Source organism: Coloeus monedula (assembly GCF_965178545.1).
Source record: "Coloeus monedula genome assembly, chromosome: 2".
NCBI classification, from domain to species: domain Eukaryota; kingdom Metazoa; phylum Chordata; class Aves; order Passeriformes; family Corvidae; genus Coloeus; species Coloeus monedula.
Genome location: NC_138782.1, coordinates 25,678,133 through 25,693,838, shown reverse-complemented (window position 1 = coordinate 25,693,838; position 15,706 = coordinate 25,678,133). Strand labels below are relative to the sequence as shown.

General features: G+C 44.3%; 1 protein-coding gene across 4 annotated transcripts in view; it reads right to left on the bottom strand.

The window, feature by feature from the left end:
• Window positions 1-4,862: 4,862 nt before the first annotated feature.
• Window positions 4,863-15,706, bottom strand: part of RD3 (RD3 regulator of GUCY2D) — a 20,949-nt gene continuing 10,105 nt past the window's right edge. For all 4 annotated transcript variants that reach the window (XM_082302384.1, XM_082302386.1, XM_082302383.1 and 1 more), the window contains 2 exons: window positions 14,830-15,142; window positions 4,863-7,622 (listed from right to left, as the gene is read on the bottom strand). In XM_082302384.1, coding sequence (XP_082158510.1) covers window positions 7,325-7,622; window positions 14,830-15,125 — 594 coding nt within the window. In that variant the 5' untranslated portion in view covers window positions 15,126-15,142 and the 3' untranslated portion in view covers window positions 4,863-7,324. The remainder of the gene's footprint in view (window positions 7,623-14,829; window positions 15,143-15,706) is intronic.

Below are 15,706 nucleotides of genomic sequence, written 5' to 3'. Positions count from 1 at the left end.
TTTATGTGAGTGTGTGTGTGTGACAGTCTTCCCTACCATGCTCACTTCCTGTGTTCCTTCACCATTTGCCATTCTGAGAATCATGCAGAACTCAACTGAATTTTTTTTAGCAGCAGAATTTTCGGAAACAGAAGTCACTGTCATGGGAAGGAGGGGAAGGCTACATTCTCGGAGCTGCTGCTGCCATGCTCATCTTCCTTGGCACTGTTTAAAGTATTCTATCCCTGCCAGTTCTTGTGGGCAGTGCAATCCTACTCATTTCCTTTACAGTTGGCTTGAACTTCACTCTTTTGCCCACACAAAAACGTAGCAGAGGTGAAAAGCTCAGGAAATATTTATAAATGCCACTTTGACTGGAAGTACCTGGCTCCATGGAACTAAGATGTCTGAGCAGGGCCTGCCATTTTGGTAGCAGTTCAATATTCAATATGGTTAAACTTGGGCAAGTTGTGCTGTTTGGATGTACTTGAAGTTTCATGCTGCAGGAATGTGTGAGCTTCCCAGTCATCCTCTGCAGTGGGGAAATCTGAGTGAGCTCTACACACAGGGGAAGAGCAGAGGTTAGAGAGGCTGGAGTGACTTGCCCTGGTCTCATCTGCTGAACCTCTCCTGGTGTGGGCAAGGGCCTTGATGGCTGGTGGAGCTCTGATGTCTTTCATGTGTTAAACACACTCCTCACGGTCTTTGCTGTGTGTATTTAGAAACAAGTTTCCAAAGTTCTGGTTCAACACTCAGGGTTGAGAGCTCCCCTTGGAGTCATTTGAGGGCTCTGTGGAATGGCTGGATTTTATGTCATAGTGGGTTTTCCTGAAGGAATGAGGTCCTGGGCACACCTGAGAATGCACTTAGTTACATTTGAAGCTGTAGGGTGATGAGTTTTTGAGGAGTTGCTTCTTAAAATTATTGACAAGCACCTGGCTACCTAGTTCCATCTCTGGACAAAATTAATCGTCAAAACTACTGTCCAGTGCAGAGATTGTGATTTGTTTGCCTGTTGACAACCGCCTGTTCAATTTCAGTCTTAAACTGTGCTTCAGGACTATGACTCATGTAGTGTTGTCTGAGGGATGAGCAGGACAGTGCTGAGGGGTCTAAGGAAGCCTCTGGAGAGCCCTTTGGAGCAGCAAGAAGAACATCATTACTACCCAGCCTGAGAGGCACAACGTGATGGCAGCTGTTCCCATGCCAGCATGCTGGCCACTGGTGCCATCTTCTACTCAGGCACTGAACACCAGGGCTAACATCACTTGTGTTCACTTTGTTCTTCATTCGTGAGCTGCTCTAGGGCTGACAGAACAGTGGTGTGAGAGGGAGGAATCTGCATTTGTCACGAGAGGCGCGGTTAGGAAGCTGCTGCCTTTCCCTGGTTGGTCGGTGTTCGAATATCTGCCGGTAGGTGGCATTGCTGTCCAGCTGGAATGTCGCAGATTTTTATTTTTTTTTTTTTTTTTTTTTTACCCTTTGGACATTGGCTTTGCACTTTCTTATTCTGAAACCCTATAATTAGCCCGCAAATACCTAATTATGGTTGTTTACGGGGAACATGTGTTACTGCTGTCCTATGAATTTAATCCAGTCTTTGTTTCTTTCTTGCCCTTGGCTGTGCTGAGGACAGACAATGGCCTCTTCTGCTGGTGCCTGTGTGCCAAAGGCAGCAGGAAGCCTTTAACTTCTCAGTAGCTGAATGCAGCAGGAGCAGGTTGCTGAGAGCCAGCAGGGTCCTGGAAGGTGCACCACCCTACCTGGGGCTGCTGAGTTCTTCAGAAACTGCACTCTGCTCTTCTCCATCTCCTAAGTACCAGTGCTAGAATATAGAAATAAAATGCACCAACTTAAGGAGTATTTCACTGTCACTGCTTCATAACACATCTGGTTATTTAAATAGTCTTCAGACCAAATTAAGTGCAATCTATTGCTTTAGGCAACCTGACACTGCAGAGAATCGAGTTGCAAAAAGTACTGCACATGGACTGTGACCTGATAGGGGCCACTGAGGATACAGCATTGTGAACACTAAACAGATGTAATAGTAATTACATTCTGAGAGCAGATACGCTGATGTCAGAAACACAGAAGCTCTTTCCCCTGCTTTGGTGTCTCTGCTCCTGGGTCAGATTACATTTACTTGGTAGAGGCAACGTGTCTGTGGCTAAAATATAGAGGTGAGATGCTGTAATCTGTGGGATAATCCTAGCCAGGACCCTAAAAAATTATAATTTTATGAAGTGTACAGTGACAGTGTATACAGTGTATTCTTGTAGGCCTCTTTCTCACCTTTCTGTCGTGTTTATTAAGATCTCATTCTGTAAGGGTTTTCCCTTAGTCTGAGAATATCTGTGTGCAGCAAATGCACAGAAAATCCATGTTGGTCATTGGGAGACCTGGGCTCAAGACCCAGCATTGAGGGCCAGCAGAGCATCTTTCTGCTGTAAACCAGTTTGAGACATGGCTTGTCTGACCATGCAAAGGGAACAAGAGGTCCCTTGTGCCGACAGCTCATACATGGACAGCAGTACCAGGGAGAGGCAGGCACTGAAATTATGATGTCTCTGCCTGGCACAAGTGGGTGGAACTGAGGGAGGCCTAATAGCCCTTCCTCTATTGCAGGGCACAGCCAGAAAGGCTGTGACTGATGCAGTCCAGTTCTTCTCAGAATGCTTTTGAGCAAAACCACAGTAGCATGTCCTACAGCAGGGAGGTGTAGCAGAACACAGGAATATCAGAGTGGCCATCCAGTCAAACTATCTGTAGTTTTCCTTCTGGAAGAGGCCTATGGCAATATCTGGGGGAAGTAGTGTAAGTAACAATACAGATTTGCTTGTCCACAGCTTCTGGCAAGCAATAGCTTAAGCCCTGTGCTATAGGCTGCATCTAGAGCACTGTGATTTAGTAATCCCCAGTACTCACACAGTCCCCTTTTGGAACCACTCATCTATCTGATGTGCAGAATGTGCTAAGCAGTGGAATTCATGCTTTAGTAATACTTCGTGTGGGGAAAAAATGGTTCCCTTTTGTTAAACATATGTATGCTTTGTGTATACAGTACTTAGCACAGGGAGCCCTGAGCCATCTGGGGCCATCTGCTGATATTAGAGTGTTCCAGTACACAGGATCAGGTATGGAATCAGCAGAGTGACTCAAAAGTATCTGGAGACAAAACATCCATTTTGTCTCTCCTATCATCTCATTCTGTGGTAATACTGGTTAATGTAAGACGTGCTTGGAAGCACATTGATGAAGACTTCAATTCAACGTTGTATCTGCAGACCATGTAGCTTCAGAGAATTTCAGACCTTTGCAATTGCTTAATCCTGGTTATTTATCACCTTATATCTTGAGATCTGATGGTAGAGGTAGCAAGATAGAAGGTGGGCAGTTGCATTTGTAGCCTGTAGAGAGAGGATGTTTTTGTTTAGATCAAGTGCCTTTACCATTCTTGCCTTCCTTCTTTGATACATACGCAGTAGGGCAGTGGAACAGCTGTTGTGTTTGGCTAGATATGGAAAGATTATATTTCAGGAGATCTTTAATTAAAGACAACAAGTACAAATAAATTGGTTTATATTCCACAGCTATGCTTTAATTCTCCAAGGTTCCGTGATGAAATGTATAAACAGTGCAGTGTCAGCAGACAGGTATTTCCCTCAGAGGTTACTCCAATTCCCCATGGCATGACAGCTGCCTGAACTCTATGCTGATGTGGGTGAGGAACCTCAGCTCCTGCCTGCACATCCTTTCTGGCTGACACAGCTTGTGGCCAGGCTCATCTCTAGAAGCCACAGGAGCAGGGCTGCACAGCCTCCCTCAGGTGAGTAGTGCTTCTAAGGAGTGCTAACCCCTGGAAGTTGAGCAGTGCAGCTGAGCTGCTGCCATTGCTTATTAGAAGGTATAGCAAGTCTAGGACTGCTTTTTCCTAGGTGTGACAATGTCCTTTGGACAGTACAGCACTGTCAGCAATGGGCAACAGCAATGCTCCGAGCTGGTACCAAAATCCTTGCTCAGTTCTGAGAGAGTGTTTGTGGATTTAGAATGATTCTTGTTCGGTTCACTTCTGTTTGTTAGCTATGATGTGCTGCTAGTTAATGTTTTATTCTCCTTAAAGAATTAAGACACAGGACTAGGTTTCAACAGGTGCTAAAAACAGATCAGAGAGTCTCATCAAGGCCATGTAGAAAAGGGTTTTTTTGTTTGTTTTTCTATACCAGCAAGTAGTGCAGCCCAGGAGGAGCAGAGCTGTAGAGTCAGACAGTTGCCTGTGAGGACCTGATCTTCATATTACACAGGTTTCATGAGAGTTTACTTCAGACCACCCTTAGTCCAGATTTTTGGTCTTTGAGCCACTTGCAATGGATCATTTGGGTTGGCTTTAGCCAGAAGCAATCTGGTTTGCCTGCTGTGTCTGCCCAGTGCCACGGACCATAGCACAGTAGGTGGGGACAGTCAGGAGTTTCATGCTCCTCATTTGAACTGACGCTAATTTAGCCACAGCAAATTTGGAATTAGGACAAGGCAAACATGAGTGGGTAGTTGTTGCTGCATGCTGTGACCAAAGATCATTTAAGGTTCAGTCTACAGCATTTCTAAGAAAAATGAGCACCACAAGCAGCGCAGCAGTCGTGCATCCTGATCACCTCCCAGCTCTGCTTCAGTACCTGCTGCTGCATGCACAATGCAGGAGCTCGCAGTCAGTCTCCAAGCATCTGGCTACAGGCAAACATGGTACTACTTCTACTCCTGTAAGAGTAGATAGCATGGAGTAAGAATAGGACTCTTATAGCTTGGTATCTGAATATCCCTCTATCATCTGATCCTGCTGCGAGCCCAGTGTAACCTGCAGAAATGGTGGAGAGAGAGTGATACTGTTTAAGAGTTTGGATTACTTTTTATTGTGGAATTAGAAATGATAGGTAAGTTGAGGCAAAACAGCTGTCACCAGCACTGCCACAGCCTGGCCTCCATGACATGCAGGGCTTTGACCAAAGGTCACATCTGTCTCCTTTGCTGGCTGATGCACGAGAATGGTGTCTGCCAGCTGGAAGTTGTTAATGAAGGACACAGCACAATCACAGGCTGCTGTGATAATGTGAACGCTCTTCAGTGATTTCCTTGGCTTTCTGCATTGCTGAAGAGAAGTTACTTACTGCTGATTCTCCTTAAGAAAGAGTGAGCTGACACTACTGACACTGTACTGTAACAAAGAGCTTTGTGGCAGTGTGTCAGAATGTCCCGTGTCTCCCAGCAGTCCGTCAAACATCGCATCGACACAGTCAATACTGAAGGTGTCAAACAGAACATAAGTGCAAATAAAATGAATACAGAGCTGCAGCATGAAATTCATGAACTCGTCTCAGCCTTCAGTACCATACAGTGGCTTGCAAATAAAAAAATAAAAAAAATATGGCTGACTCTTTTCCAAACAAGAATTTTTTCTGCAAATTGTGGTGATCCCTTGCTAGAGGTCCTACATCTTCTAGGCAGCTAAGGCTATGCTGAGTATGCCAAGCCTTTGTTTTTACTTCATATATGCAATCACATCACAAGGACGTATGGCTGAAAAACACTAAGCTGATTGTCAGAAGGCTTTAAACTCTCCCTCATGGACCTACAGTTGAAATAGCCTGTCCCAAACTGGATGCTGTATTTGGAAGCCCTGACTTTTTGGTTAAAAGTGAGCTGCTTTCTGTCTCTAGGAGGGTTGCTGGCAGCAATGTTTACCAAGGGATAGAAACTGCAGCCTGGTGCTAGTTAGAAAGCCTTGTCTTCAATCTTACGTAGCCCAGAGGGGAGAGAGGAAGAGCCAGAATCCCACAGTCTCAGAGAGCTCTTAGGGGGTTTGATCTTGATCTTTTTTTAATGCTGCCTTCCTCAATCTCTGGAAGAAACTGCACATTTCTAGTCTAGGATAGATTTCATGTACTGGAATTCTTCCCAGAGCTGGCACAGCTTCAAAGAGTTTTAATCTTGGCTGTAGAACCCACATGCTGTTGCAAAGATCCCCAGGGAAAAATAGCTGGAAACGGACAAAAGAACAACAAAGCCACAGGGTCCTCCAGGAGGCTGTACCCCACTGAGATGATTCCCCAAAAGCCAGTCATACAGGCAAATCCCCCTCTTCGTTCCCTGTCTTCCATTGGTCACCACAAAGCATCCTAGTGCTTGGGTTCTCTACAGGACACTTGACTTTCACAGCATGCCCTACTGTTCCCTTTGCTGGTGAGAGCTCTCCCTACAGATGCTGAGGTAGGGCCTTAGTAGCTTTTCCTTAGTGGCATTTTCCTGTCTCTCCAAGGTCTCACAGAGCGCTCATTTGCCAGAGCCCTTCAGTCACTCAGAGCAGCAAAAAGTTCAGATGATCTCAGCTGTTGCCACTGTAGAGAGAGCCCTGGAGATGAATGCTGAGTGCCTTCACCCTTCCCTTTACATGGATACTCTACTTCAGCACTCTTTCAGGCTTGGCCATAAACATTAATTTCAGCCCACTGATTTATTTCTGGGGTGTGGGGTGGAGCACCTACCTCAGCAACACGGAGCACTGAGGCCCCAGAACAGCACTTGACACAGCACTGGGGTATCCACCTCTGTATCTACACAGCAGGTTGATAAATTTCTATCTACTCTGCAGGTGCAAGGTTCAGGGGGTTCTGCCTGCACAAAAGAGAAAATACCCAGGAAACCTGAACATGCATAAACTGGTTGTTGTGGAACATGATTGGTCTTTAATCTCAAAAAGCTTGGGTCTGTTTCTACTCAGGTTGGATTGTGAACTGCCAGCAAAAAAGCAGATCAAGAGCAGTGCTGAGGTTACCTGTGAAGTTTGTCGTAGCACTGAGGAAGGCTATTAGTTGGGAAAGGAAGTTCAGTTCCAAATCAGATACCAGCTTTAACTCACAAGCCTGATCCTGCAAGCCTCACTCATTTAAGTGGCTGTCTTGCTTTCAGCAAGATTGGTCCAGCCAGCAGGTCTCAGTAGCTAGAGCCAAAAGTTTTTATAGATAACTACATCCAGGCTGGAGGGGAAAGGGAGAAGACAGACATAGCAAAACTAATTCATTTTCCACAAGAAAGCAGTAATAAAAATGAGATAGTAAGTGAGCCTTGCCCTTAAGGTTACTGAATAGCTACTGAGTTAAAGGGAAGGCCACCATGTTTGGTAATAAATGGCGTCACAGACTGCAGGCATCAGCAGCGGTTACTATGGACACAGCTTCCAAGACAGAGACAGGCAGGAAGAGAGAGATGGAAAAAGAGAAGAAACAGAAGAGTTAAAAAAGGGTTAACTGGGATTTTGAAAGATCAGTGTCTAAAAACCTTATTCAGTATAGAGTCAGAAATCCTTGGTGTTCCGAAATTCTGGCATGCTCCAAACCCTTCTGTTGGGCTGGGTGCCCCGTTCCACATCCTCAGAGATGGTCTTGATGTCACTGATGAATGGGGAAATCCTGGACCGAGATTTAAATGTTGTTAAGGAGAGGCTGGTTCTGTTCTTTGTGTTCCATTGCCTTGCAAGCTTCTTGGCCTCTTCCTCCTCTTTGATCTTCTCAGCAGCTTCCTGCAGGACGGAGCGGAAGAGCTGGGATACTTCCTGCGCTTCTGGTTCGTACTCAGCAACGACTTGCCGGAACCTGGAAGCACAGTCAAGGCACAGCTTTGATTAAAAACATCAAATTACAGATTGCTCCCAAATCACTCTGCCAGGCTTGGAACTTGCACTTTCCTGCTAAATGGGACTCCCTGGACTGAAGGGAACAACAACAAGGAGGGGCCATGAAAATATGTCCAAAGTCTCTAAAATCACAAGCAAGCCAGGGAATCTAAGGAAGCAATGAATCACTGTTTCTTATAAGCACAAGAAATAATAGGGAGAACCAAACAAAGCTAGAAGGCAAATTTGAAACAGAAGGAAGTGCTCTTTTCACACAACACCTGTTAAGCCAGAACTCAGTGCTGTCAATAGCTTAAGAAACAAAATTATTGGACAAGTTTGTGGAAAATGTCCCCATCACTGCTGATTAAACATGATTGTCCAAATGCACATCCTTGCTCAAGACAGTCCCTGAACTGCAGCTTACCAGAAGCTCAGGGTAGACCAGGAAAAGCCCCACTAGACTACCTGTTTCCAATTCTTGTTCCCCATAGCATTACCCAATAGCCTCTAGACAAAGGAAAATCCAGTCACTTTGTTTGGTAATCTTTCTATATTTAAATTTCAGTGAAGTGGTGTTTCATCTTCCTATGGATTTCTGTGAGGTAATGGACTGGCTCAGCTGAAAACATCTTGGTTGGCAGCACGATGAATATCTCTGAATTATTTCAATGCCTTCTCAGCAGAGAGCTCAAAATGGAGTTTGTTGACATTTTTTAAGCTATCTAATACACCAAGAAAGTGAAGAATCACCACTGTTTATTTTGCACGTGAGGAAGACAAGATGCAGGGCAGAATAATTTTCTTGAAACCAGAATGGGCCACTGGCTGGACAATGAAGAGAACATGTCATTCCTGACACCTTGCTGGGTGAATTGTCCCCATCCTGGAGAGTGTGGGATCCACTTCCAAGGCTCACACACTGGTCATGTAGATATTCTGACTGTTCTGTAATAGTATGTATTTGTGACAGATGGCTACTCTTCTAATAAATAATCAGTTCTTAACATGAAAATTATACTTGCAAGCAGACACGGAGTTAAACTAGTACTTCACTAAAATCCAGGTATTTGTAGTTCAGGGAAGCTAAAATGTAGAAGGTAAGCATTTTGGTATTTTTCTCCAACAGAATTTAACAAGGATGGACAACGGTAGGACTGTATTTAAATATGCCTAATACAGCAGAAGCTGATAGAATAAGATATTGTCTCTTTGGTTTTTGATAAGCCCTAGGAATATAAGAAGGAGTTTAACACATATGGAATTGCATTACTTAATAGTGTGCCAAAGGATACCCAAAATTATAAGGACAGAAAGGAAACCAAAGAGAAACCAGAAAGACTTTTTGTATATGTATGTATTTTGACTCTGACTATGGAGGCCTGAAATTGGACACACATCTTGACATCCTGCTGTATCCCAGGTATTTCTCTCCCAGCAAGTACTGGCAGCTATGTGTACAGTTGTGGAGTCACAGGTGGTGCTTGCTGTCAGCAACAGGGAACTCGCTGTCAGCAGAAGCACCAGTCCCTCCCAGTGTCAAGCCAGAGCAGCTTGATACAAAACCTTCCAAAGTCACCAAAATGTTCCTTAACTGTTTCAGCTGCTTTGAATTAATTCTTAATCTCCCTCCTCCACCCCCTCACCAGAAAGATCTAAACTTTGAACGTTTGGGTGCAAAAAGCCTCTGAGGTGTTGTAGTTCGTGCTGGTATTTAAGTACTGACACAGTGATGCTGAACTGAATTGTGCAGAGCCTGGAATAGCAAGAGACTTATCTCTTGCTGAGGGTTAGCAGACAACAGCAGGAACAGGGATTTGCTGCACATTGCAAACTTCCTTTCTGCCTTCTGAGGAGGCACTTCTGTCGCCTTATCAAAGAGCCCAAAATACAGTTTTCACAATAAATAAATTTTTCCCTTGATCCTATTTGAAGCATAGACAGGTGAGTCCATAGAAACCCAAGTCTTCATAACAGGGAAGGGAAAGCAGCTTCAAAGGATTTCTATTCTTTTTGCAGAGGTGAACTAAAATGAGTCATTCCGTTATTTTATCTCTGTGTGTGTTTTAAAGAGAAGCACTGTCATATTATATATATTTATGTATATCAGTACATCCTCCTCTTTTGTATTGGCAATTGTGCACCCAAAAGGCCACATCACTGCCTCCACTTTCAGAGGTTGTGTGTCATACTGCTGGGTTGTGGCTCCAGAGCAGGCAGCAGCACCTACCAGGCTATTACTGGGCCAGTGCCTGGCTCTGGGAACAAGAGGGGAAATGGATGATATGACAGCAAATATACCCCCTGAGCAGAGAGCTCTAATGCTAATACCCTGTGTTGTTGATAATGCTGACGACCAATCCAGCTGAAATAGTTTTCTGAAATCAAGGTAACTTTCCACCTTCACAGCTATCTGCCTGCTCTCTTCTTAGCTTAGTTTTGTGAACTCTGCTGTTAAGATTTACCTCTAACTTTTCAGGATCAACACCAAAACTACTTTGTATGGATTTGAGCAGGTCTAAGAAACAAAGGGAAAGCGATCCAAAAAACTGTGCCAGTCACACAATGAAAAGCCACCCTCATTCTGATGGAGAAGGGAAAGGGGATGCTTTTCTCTCCCCTAGCAGGATGAGCTAACTTCACCCCTTTATTAGTGCCCACCTAACTTCAGTACCAGCACGTTTGTGTAAGGGACAGCTCATGTAGGAAGCACACCACAAATATTTCTCAACACAAAAGATGGACAGGTTATCAGGGCTGAGATCCAGCTAAACCAATCTGTGTATCAGAAAAAGACAATGTTTTTGCTGCAGCCACCTACACGTAACCGAAGCCATCTTCCCCAGATATCAGTGAACACCAGTTGATGTGCTGGATGATCTGGCAGTCTGCTCTCTGCACAGAACATCCAGTATATAAAAACAGAAAACCACTGGAATCAAGGAATACGAGTTTTTATCTTGGGAAACAAATTCCACACCAAGCTGCTCGGTGGAGTTAAGAACACAAAATTGCACAAGGCTCACCTTCTAGCACAGGTTAACACCCTGACGCTTTTGCACGGGATAGTTTCAAACTAGGCAACTGCACAACCATGTCTAGAAACGCCTCAACAGGGTTTCCTTACTCATCATAAAAGCAAACCTATCTATCTTACTCGTGGCTCAAGCTGTGCAACTGTGGTAGCTATCCTGGAACACATCGTGCAAGTCACGCAGTCTGAGACGTGACTGCCAACAAAACTCACCTTGAACCAGCACAGAAGCCTGGGGAGGATGCATGGGCACACACAGGGATGAGCACATTCCCCAGTCCAGGCAGTGTTTTAATCACAGTTCAAACAAATTTGTCCTTTAAATTGTGACCCTCCCATTGCTTTATAGGCCTGTTAGATTTTAAGAATCCGGCTGTGCTTGGCTCATGGTGGCATTGCTTTTTAAGGCGCTGTCACCTGCCTGTGTTATTCTGTAGGTCCCCTGTACTGTAGTTCCCTAAGCACAGCCTGAACTTTAAAGACCTGGGAAATCCAGTGGAAGTCCTTGGACTTAAACAATGTGCTTATAGTTCAGGGTATTCCTGAGTGCCCGTCTGAACAGGGAGCTCTAAGTAGATTTAGTCATTCAGGGAAAACATGGGGTTGCTTAGTGCTAATAATTAGCTGCTGACTCCTGAATCTATAGTTTAAGCAGTAATTCTGCTTGTAGGGTAAAGCTATGAACAGCTTTGCTAGAGAAGGCTCCTTGACTCCCAGAGAGTTACAGCATTCACACTAATTGCAACATTCAGGTCACACCACCTCGAACTTAAGCTTGTAATTGTAAATAAATCCATTTCTGATTTTAGTAATTTGTCTTACATTCAAGCTAACTAGCAAGGCCACTTCAGCTATATGCAATCCTTAGAAAATTACAGTCGTTAACCTGTGATCTTGATAACAATTCAGATCACCAAAATTCAGGTTTACATTTCCATACTAGGGGTTTTTTGGTTTCCCTCTGGGCAGAGGAGGACAGAAACCAACTGTTTCGCTTTTGCTGAAACTGAAAGAAATTAAAGAGACTTTAACTAGCTCTGACTAGGGCTAAAGCTCTGAGTAAAGATGGAAAAAATCTAGCATTTTTTATTGGCAACCTACTATTCTGCTTGTTCAGTTTAACCATGGCAGTTAGGTACTACAGGCCTCACCAAAATCACTGTCATTTCCTTCAGCTGGCTCCAGGATTTAATTTTAAATAGTCAGCCATCTCTAACCCAGTAACCTAAAGCTAAGTTACTCCTGAGTGCAATAGCTTTATTTGCATGAGGTGAATCAGTGTCTCCAGATATCTGAGCTATTTGCAGTGTACTTGAATCCTTCCAGAATTCCAAGAGACTCAAAGAGAAGTTTCTATTGACCCAAAATACAAAATAAGCAATCTGGATCTGAAAAAAACCCCCTTTCATCTGTGAAGTGCTCTTTTCCAGCCTCCTCCACATCTAAAGAAACAAATTTAGAGAAACTTTGCCTCTCAGTAGATGAGCCTGTAGCCACAGAAAAGGACAATTTGGATAATCATTTAGACCTTTAGAGAATGAAGTGACATCTCTGACAACTCATATAAAAATGTTTTGTTCTGGCTTTGACTCTGAACTCAGAGTCTCACAGAGAAGGAGACCTTGCATGACACAAACAAAACAAACTCTGCAGTCTTGCAAGATGCCTGCTACTTGTGTTATTTAAGAATTACATGCTTGTTGAGTGCAAAAAGGACTTCAGAAAGGACCTCAGCTGTTCAAATGCCTAAAATGGAAGGGAGAGGATCAAGCTTACTATTTCAGTCAGAACCAAGGACTTTGGTATGGTACATGCTCTGCATTTGAATTTCCCAATGCAAGCTTTTTTTTGGTGGAAGATTTTTCTAAAAGCTGCTACATATTAGGAAGTCACAGAGTACTCTAGAGGAAACATCAGCACTGCAATGATCTTGATCTTGTTACTAAAGTACTTCACTGGAAATGTGGAGGTTTCTTTGCATTCCTCTTATACTCATCTTGAGGAATTTCAGGGTAGTTACTAAAATCTCCATCTTATCTCACTTTCCAAGAAGAGAATTTATCCAATTTTGGCTTTCAGTTAAATTGCATGCTATTTCTTTCTTCCTTCCTCCTGTGTGTTTTCACCTCCTAACATGGCAAGCCCCATTCTTTTTCTTTGTTTCCTCATCAGCAATGAAAATTCCATGGAATCACAAAGCTCTCAGTTAGAAGGTAGAAAAGAAGAGAGGTCAACTCTTAACATTTCCAACACAAAATGAAAGGGTTATTGAATAAAACTAGGACATACTAGTTTAAGACAAGCAAAACACAGTTTTTTTATGACAGAGTTGTTAAGTTCAGGAGTGGAACTCTGCCACAGCTGCCAAAATGTTAAAAATTTACATGTGTTCAAAACAAGAAAAGCCTCCACGACCTAAACAACTGAAAGGAAAAGCCACATCAGCCAATTATGGACAGAAGGTCCACTTGTGGCTCCAAGAGTCTCCCAGTTACAAGGCACAGTAAGTTGGATGCTATATTTGAGGTGGTGTAGTTGTCCCTACTGTTGGATTTGCTTCCTTGTCCTTTGCTCTTCTCCTTACACTGGTGCCACTGGCCACTCTGTCACATACAGACCAATATCAGATCAGCCAGACCTTTGACCCAATCCAGTTCCACCATTTTTGTGGCTGTGATAGTCCCTCCTCAATCACAGAATTGAACCAACAAGGTTATGAAATCCTCTTTTTTTTTTTTTTTAGTGTGGCTCTGCTAACCATGCAAGCTCTGTAAAACACGCCACTTCTTGAATCATAGTGTAATACAATTTATGACAGCACCCTACAACAGCAATTTGTAAGAGGAGTTTTAAGAGGATGGTTTCAGCCTTTTTCAATCATGCCCACACAGAGTCCACCAACGTTGCTGAGTACATTTATCTACTGCTGGCAGTATGCTGAATCCTGAACAACAGTGAACAACCATTACAAGCTGCACTGAAATCACACATCTTGCATGATCTGTCTCAATTCCAAAAAAAAAAAAAAAAAAAAAAAAAAAGCAGAGCAGCAAGCAAGTTGTATATGGCTCAGCTTTACTTTGCTGAAGAGGATGAACCTCGGGGCCTCGCAGCTCCAGCAACCAAAGCCTGCTGTCATGGATATAACCTGTTTGCTAGACAGGCCTTGCTCAGTGGCCCTGGGGATGGTAAAGATCGCCCTGAATCCCAAGGGTTTGAAGTAACTTGTTTACAACATAGCTTGGAGTTATGCAAATACAAGGCAGGTGCTGTTCCCAGCAAATTTTCACTGGAGAGGTCTTGGTCACTGAATGATCCCAAATCTCTATATCTGCCACCATGGCAACCTTCGCAAGAGCCAAGGCTCTGTGCCAGGTTGCTTCCAAGGCTCAGTCCCAGGGAAGATGGGGGCTAGAGAGGTAATTTTGGCATTGTTTCCTGGCTACATCCACTGTAAAAGAGAGGACCAGCTGTTTCCAACCCTTTTACAGTCGCAGTTCAGGAGCCGTAGATTCGTTTGTTCAAGGGAAAACAGGTGCCAGCATATGCAGTGAGGGCTGAGGGCCCTCTTGCATATCTCCTGCAAGGACTGGCTTCAAATTTAAATGAAGGAATGAAGGCTCCAGTGTGAGGGGGGAAACACCAAAGGAGGTGTTGTTCAGAGTCTGTGGAATCTCCACTCTCAGAGATATTCAACAATGGACAGGACAAGGCCCTAAGCAACCTGATCTAATTTTGAAGGTGGCCCTACTCCAAGTAGGAGGTGGAAGTACATACCTCTAGAGGTCCCTTTAAACCTCAGTTTCTCTAAGATTCTAAAGTCTGAAGCAAAAAAAAGCCATCACAATACTGAGATGGTAACTGTTCATCAGGTGAGGTAAAGCTGCTCTGGCTACTTGGGAGCATAAAAGCACTCAAGCCAATGTCAGAGGGAAATGGCATTTAGTAATTTCTTGAAGGAAATGATGTCGTGTTAAACTGACTTAAAACATGAGATTTCCCTCTTTCACAAAGACACTATCCCAACCTGACTTACAATACAGGATGCCAAGTTTTGGTTCTCTTGGTCCTAGCAGCTCTCCCTCTGTCCTCTCACATCTAAAAGAGGAAAGGGGGAAAGGAAAGGTCTGTACCATCCCATCTTTTACCGTACCTGAGTATGACAGGCCCACAGTAGGAAGGATGTATTTTGGTGCACATATCCTCCAGCTGCAGCCGTTCTCCAGGGCTGATGTCATAGCTCTGCTTTGGGTAGCTGACCAGCCAGCCGTAGTCCACCCCGGTCTTCATCTTGCGGTATTCGTTCTCCCGCTCTCGCTGCTGCTTCTCTGCATGCTTGATCTGCCAGCTCAGCTCCATCATGAGCGTTTCAACCACCATTTCTGTGGGGTTCCTCTGGGAAATGCGGTTTGGGGGCTCATTCCACCTGAACCAGGATGCCAATGACATAATGCTGTGTGTCTTCTCTGGGAGCAGGTTGAGGGTAGAGAGGGACAGAAAAAGAACAATGGCATCATCAATACACCTCAGCTGAGAGCATTCTTCCCCCCACACCCCTCCAGTCTGTTGTTAAAATTGCTACTGGATAACCACTTGGAAATAATTGGTGCTGGGCACCTTGAGAAATCTCACTCATAGCAACCAACTTGCTCAGAGGGCGAGACAAAGGGTGAAGAGGCACTATCTCCCTTAACTTCCACTCACCATGTAATTAAAATGAGTCACAGTCCTCACACCTTAAGTCAGGTTACAAGGATACCTTGCTCCCTCCAGGCTAGGCTGGGGGAGCATTCTCCTGCCCACGCACAGGGCTCGGGCTCGCAGGGCTGAACCCTCATTGGAGGGCACAACCTTGCAGCAACCCTACCTGTAAAAACCTCAGTGCACGGAGGCAAACGACTGCTGGGAGCTACATTCTAGCCAGGAGATCCTTAGGGAGGAGGCAGGGTAAGTGACTTGGTGCGGTGGGTTGAAGCTGGTGCCCACCAAAGCTGCTGTATCACTCCCTTCCCCAGTAGGACAGGAGAGAG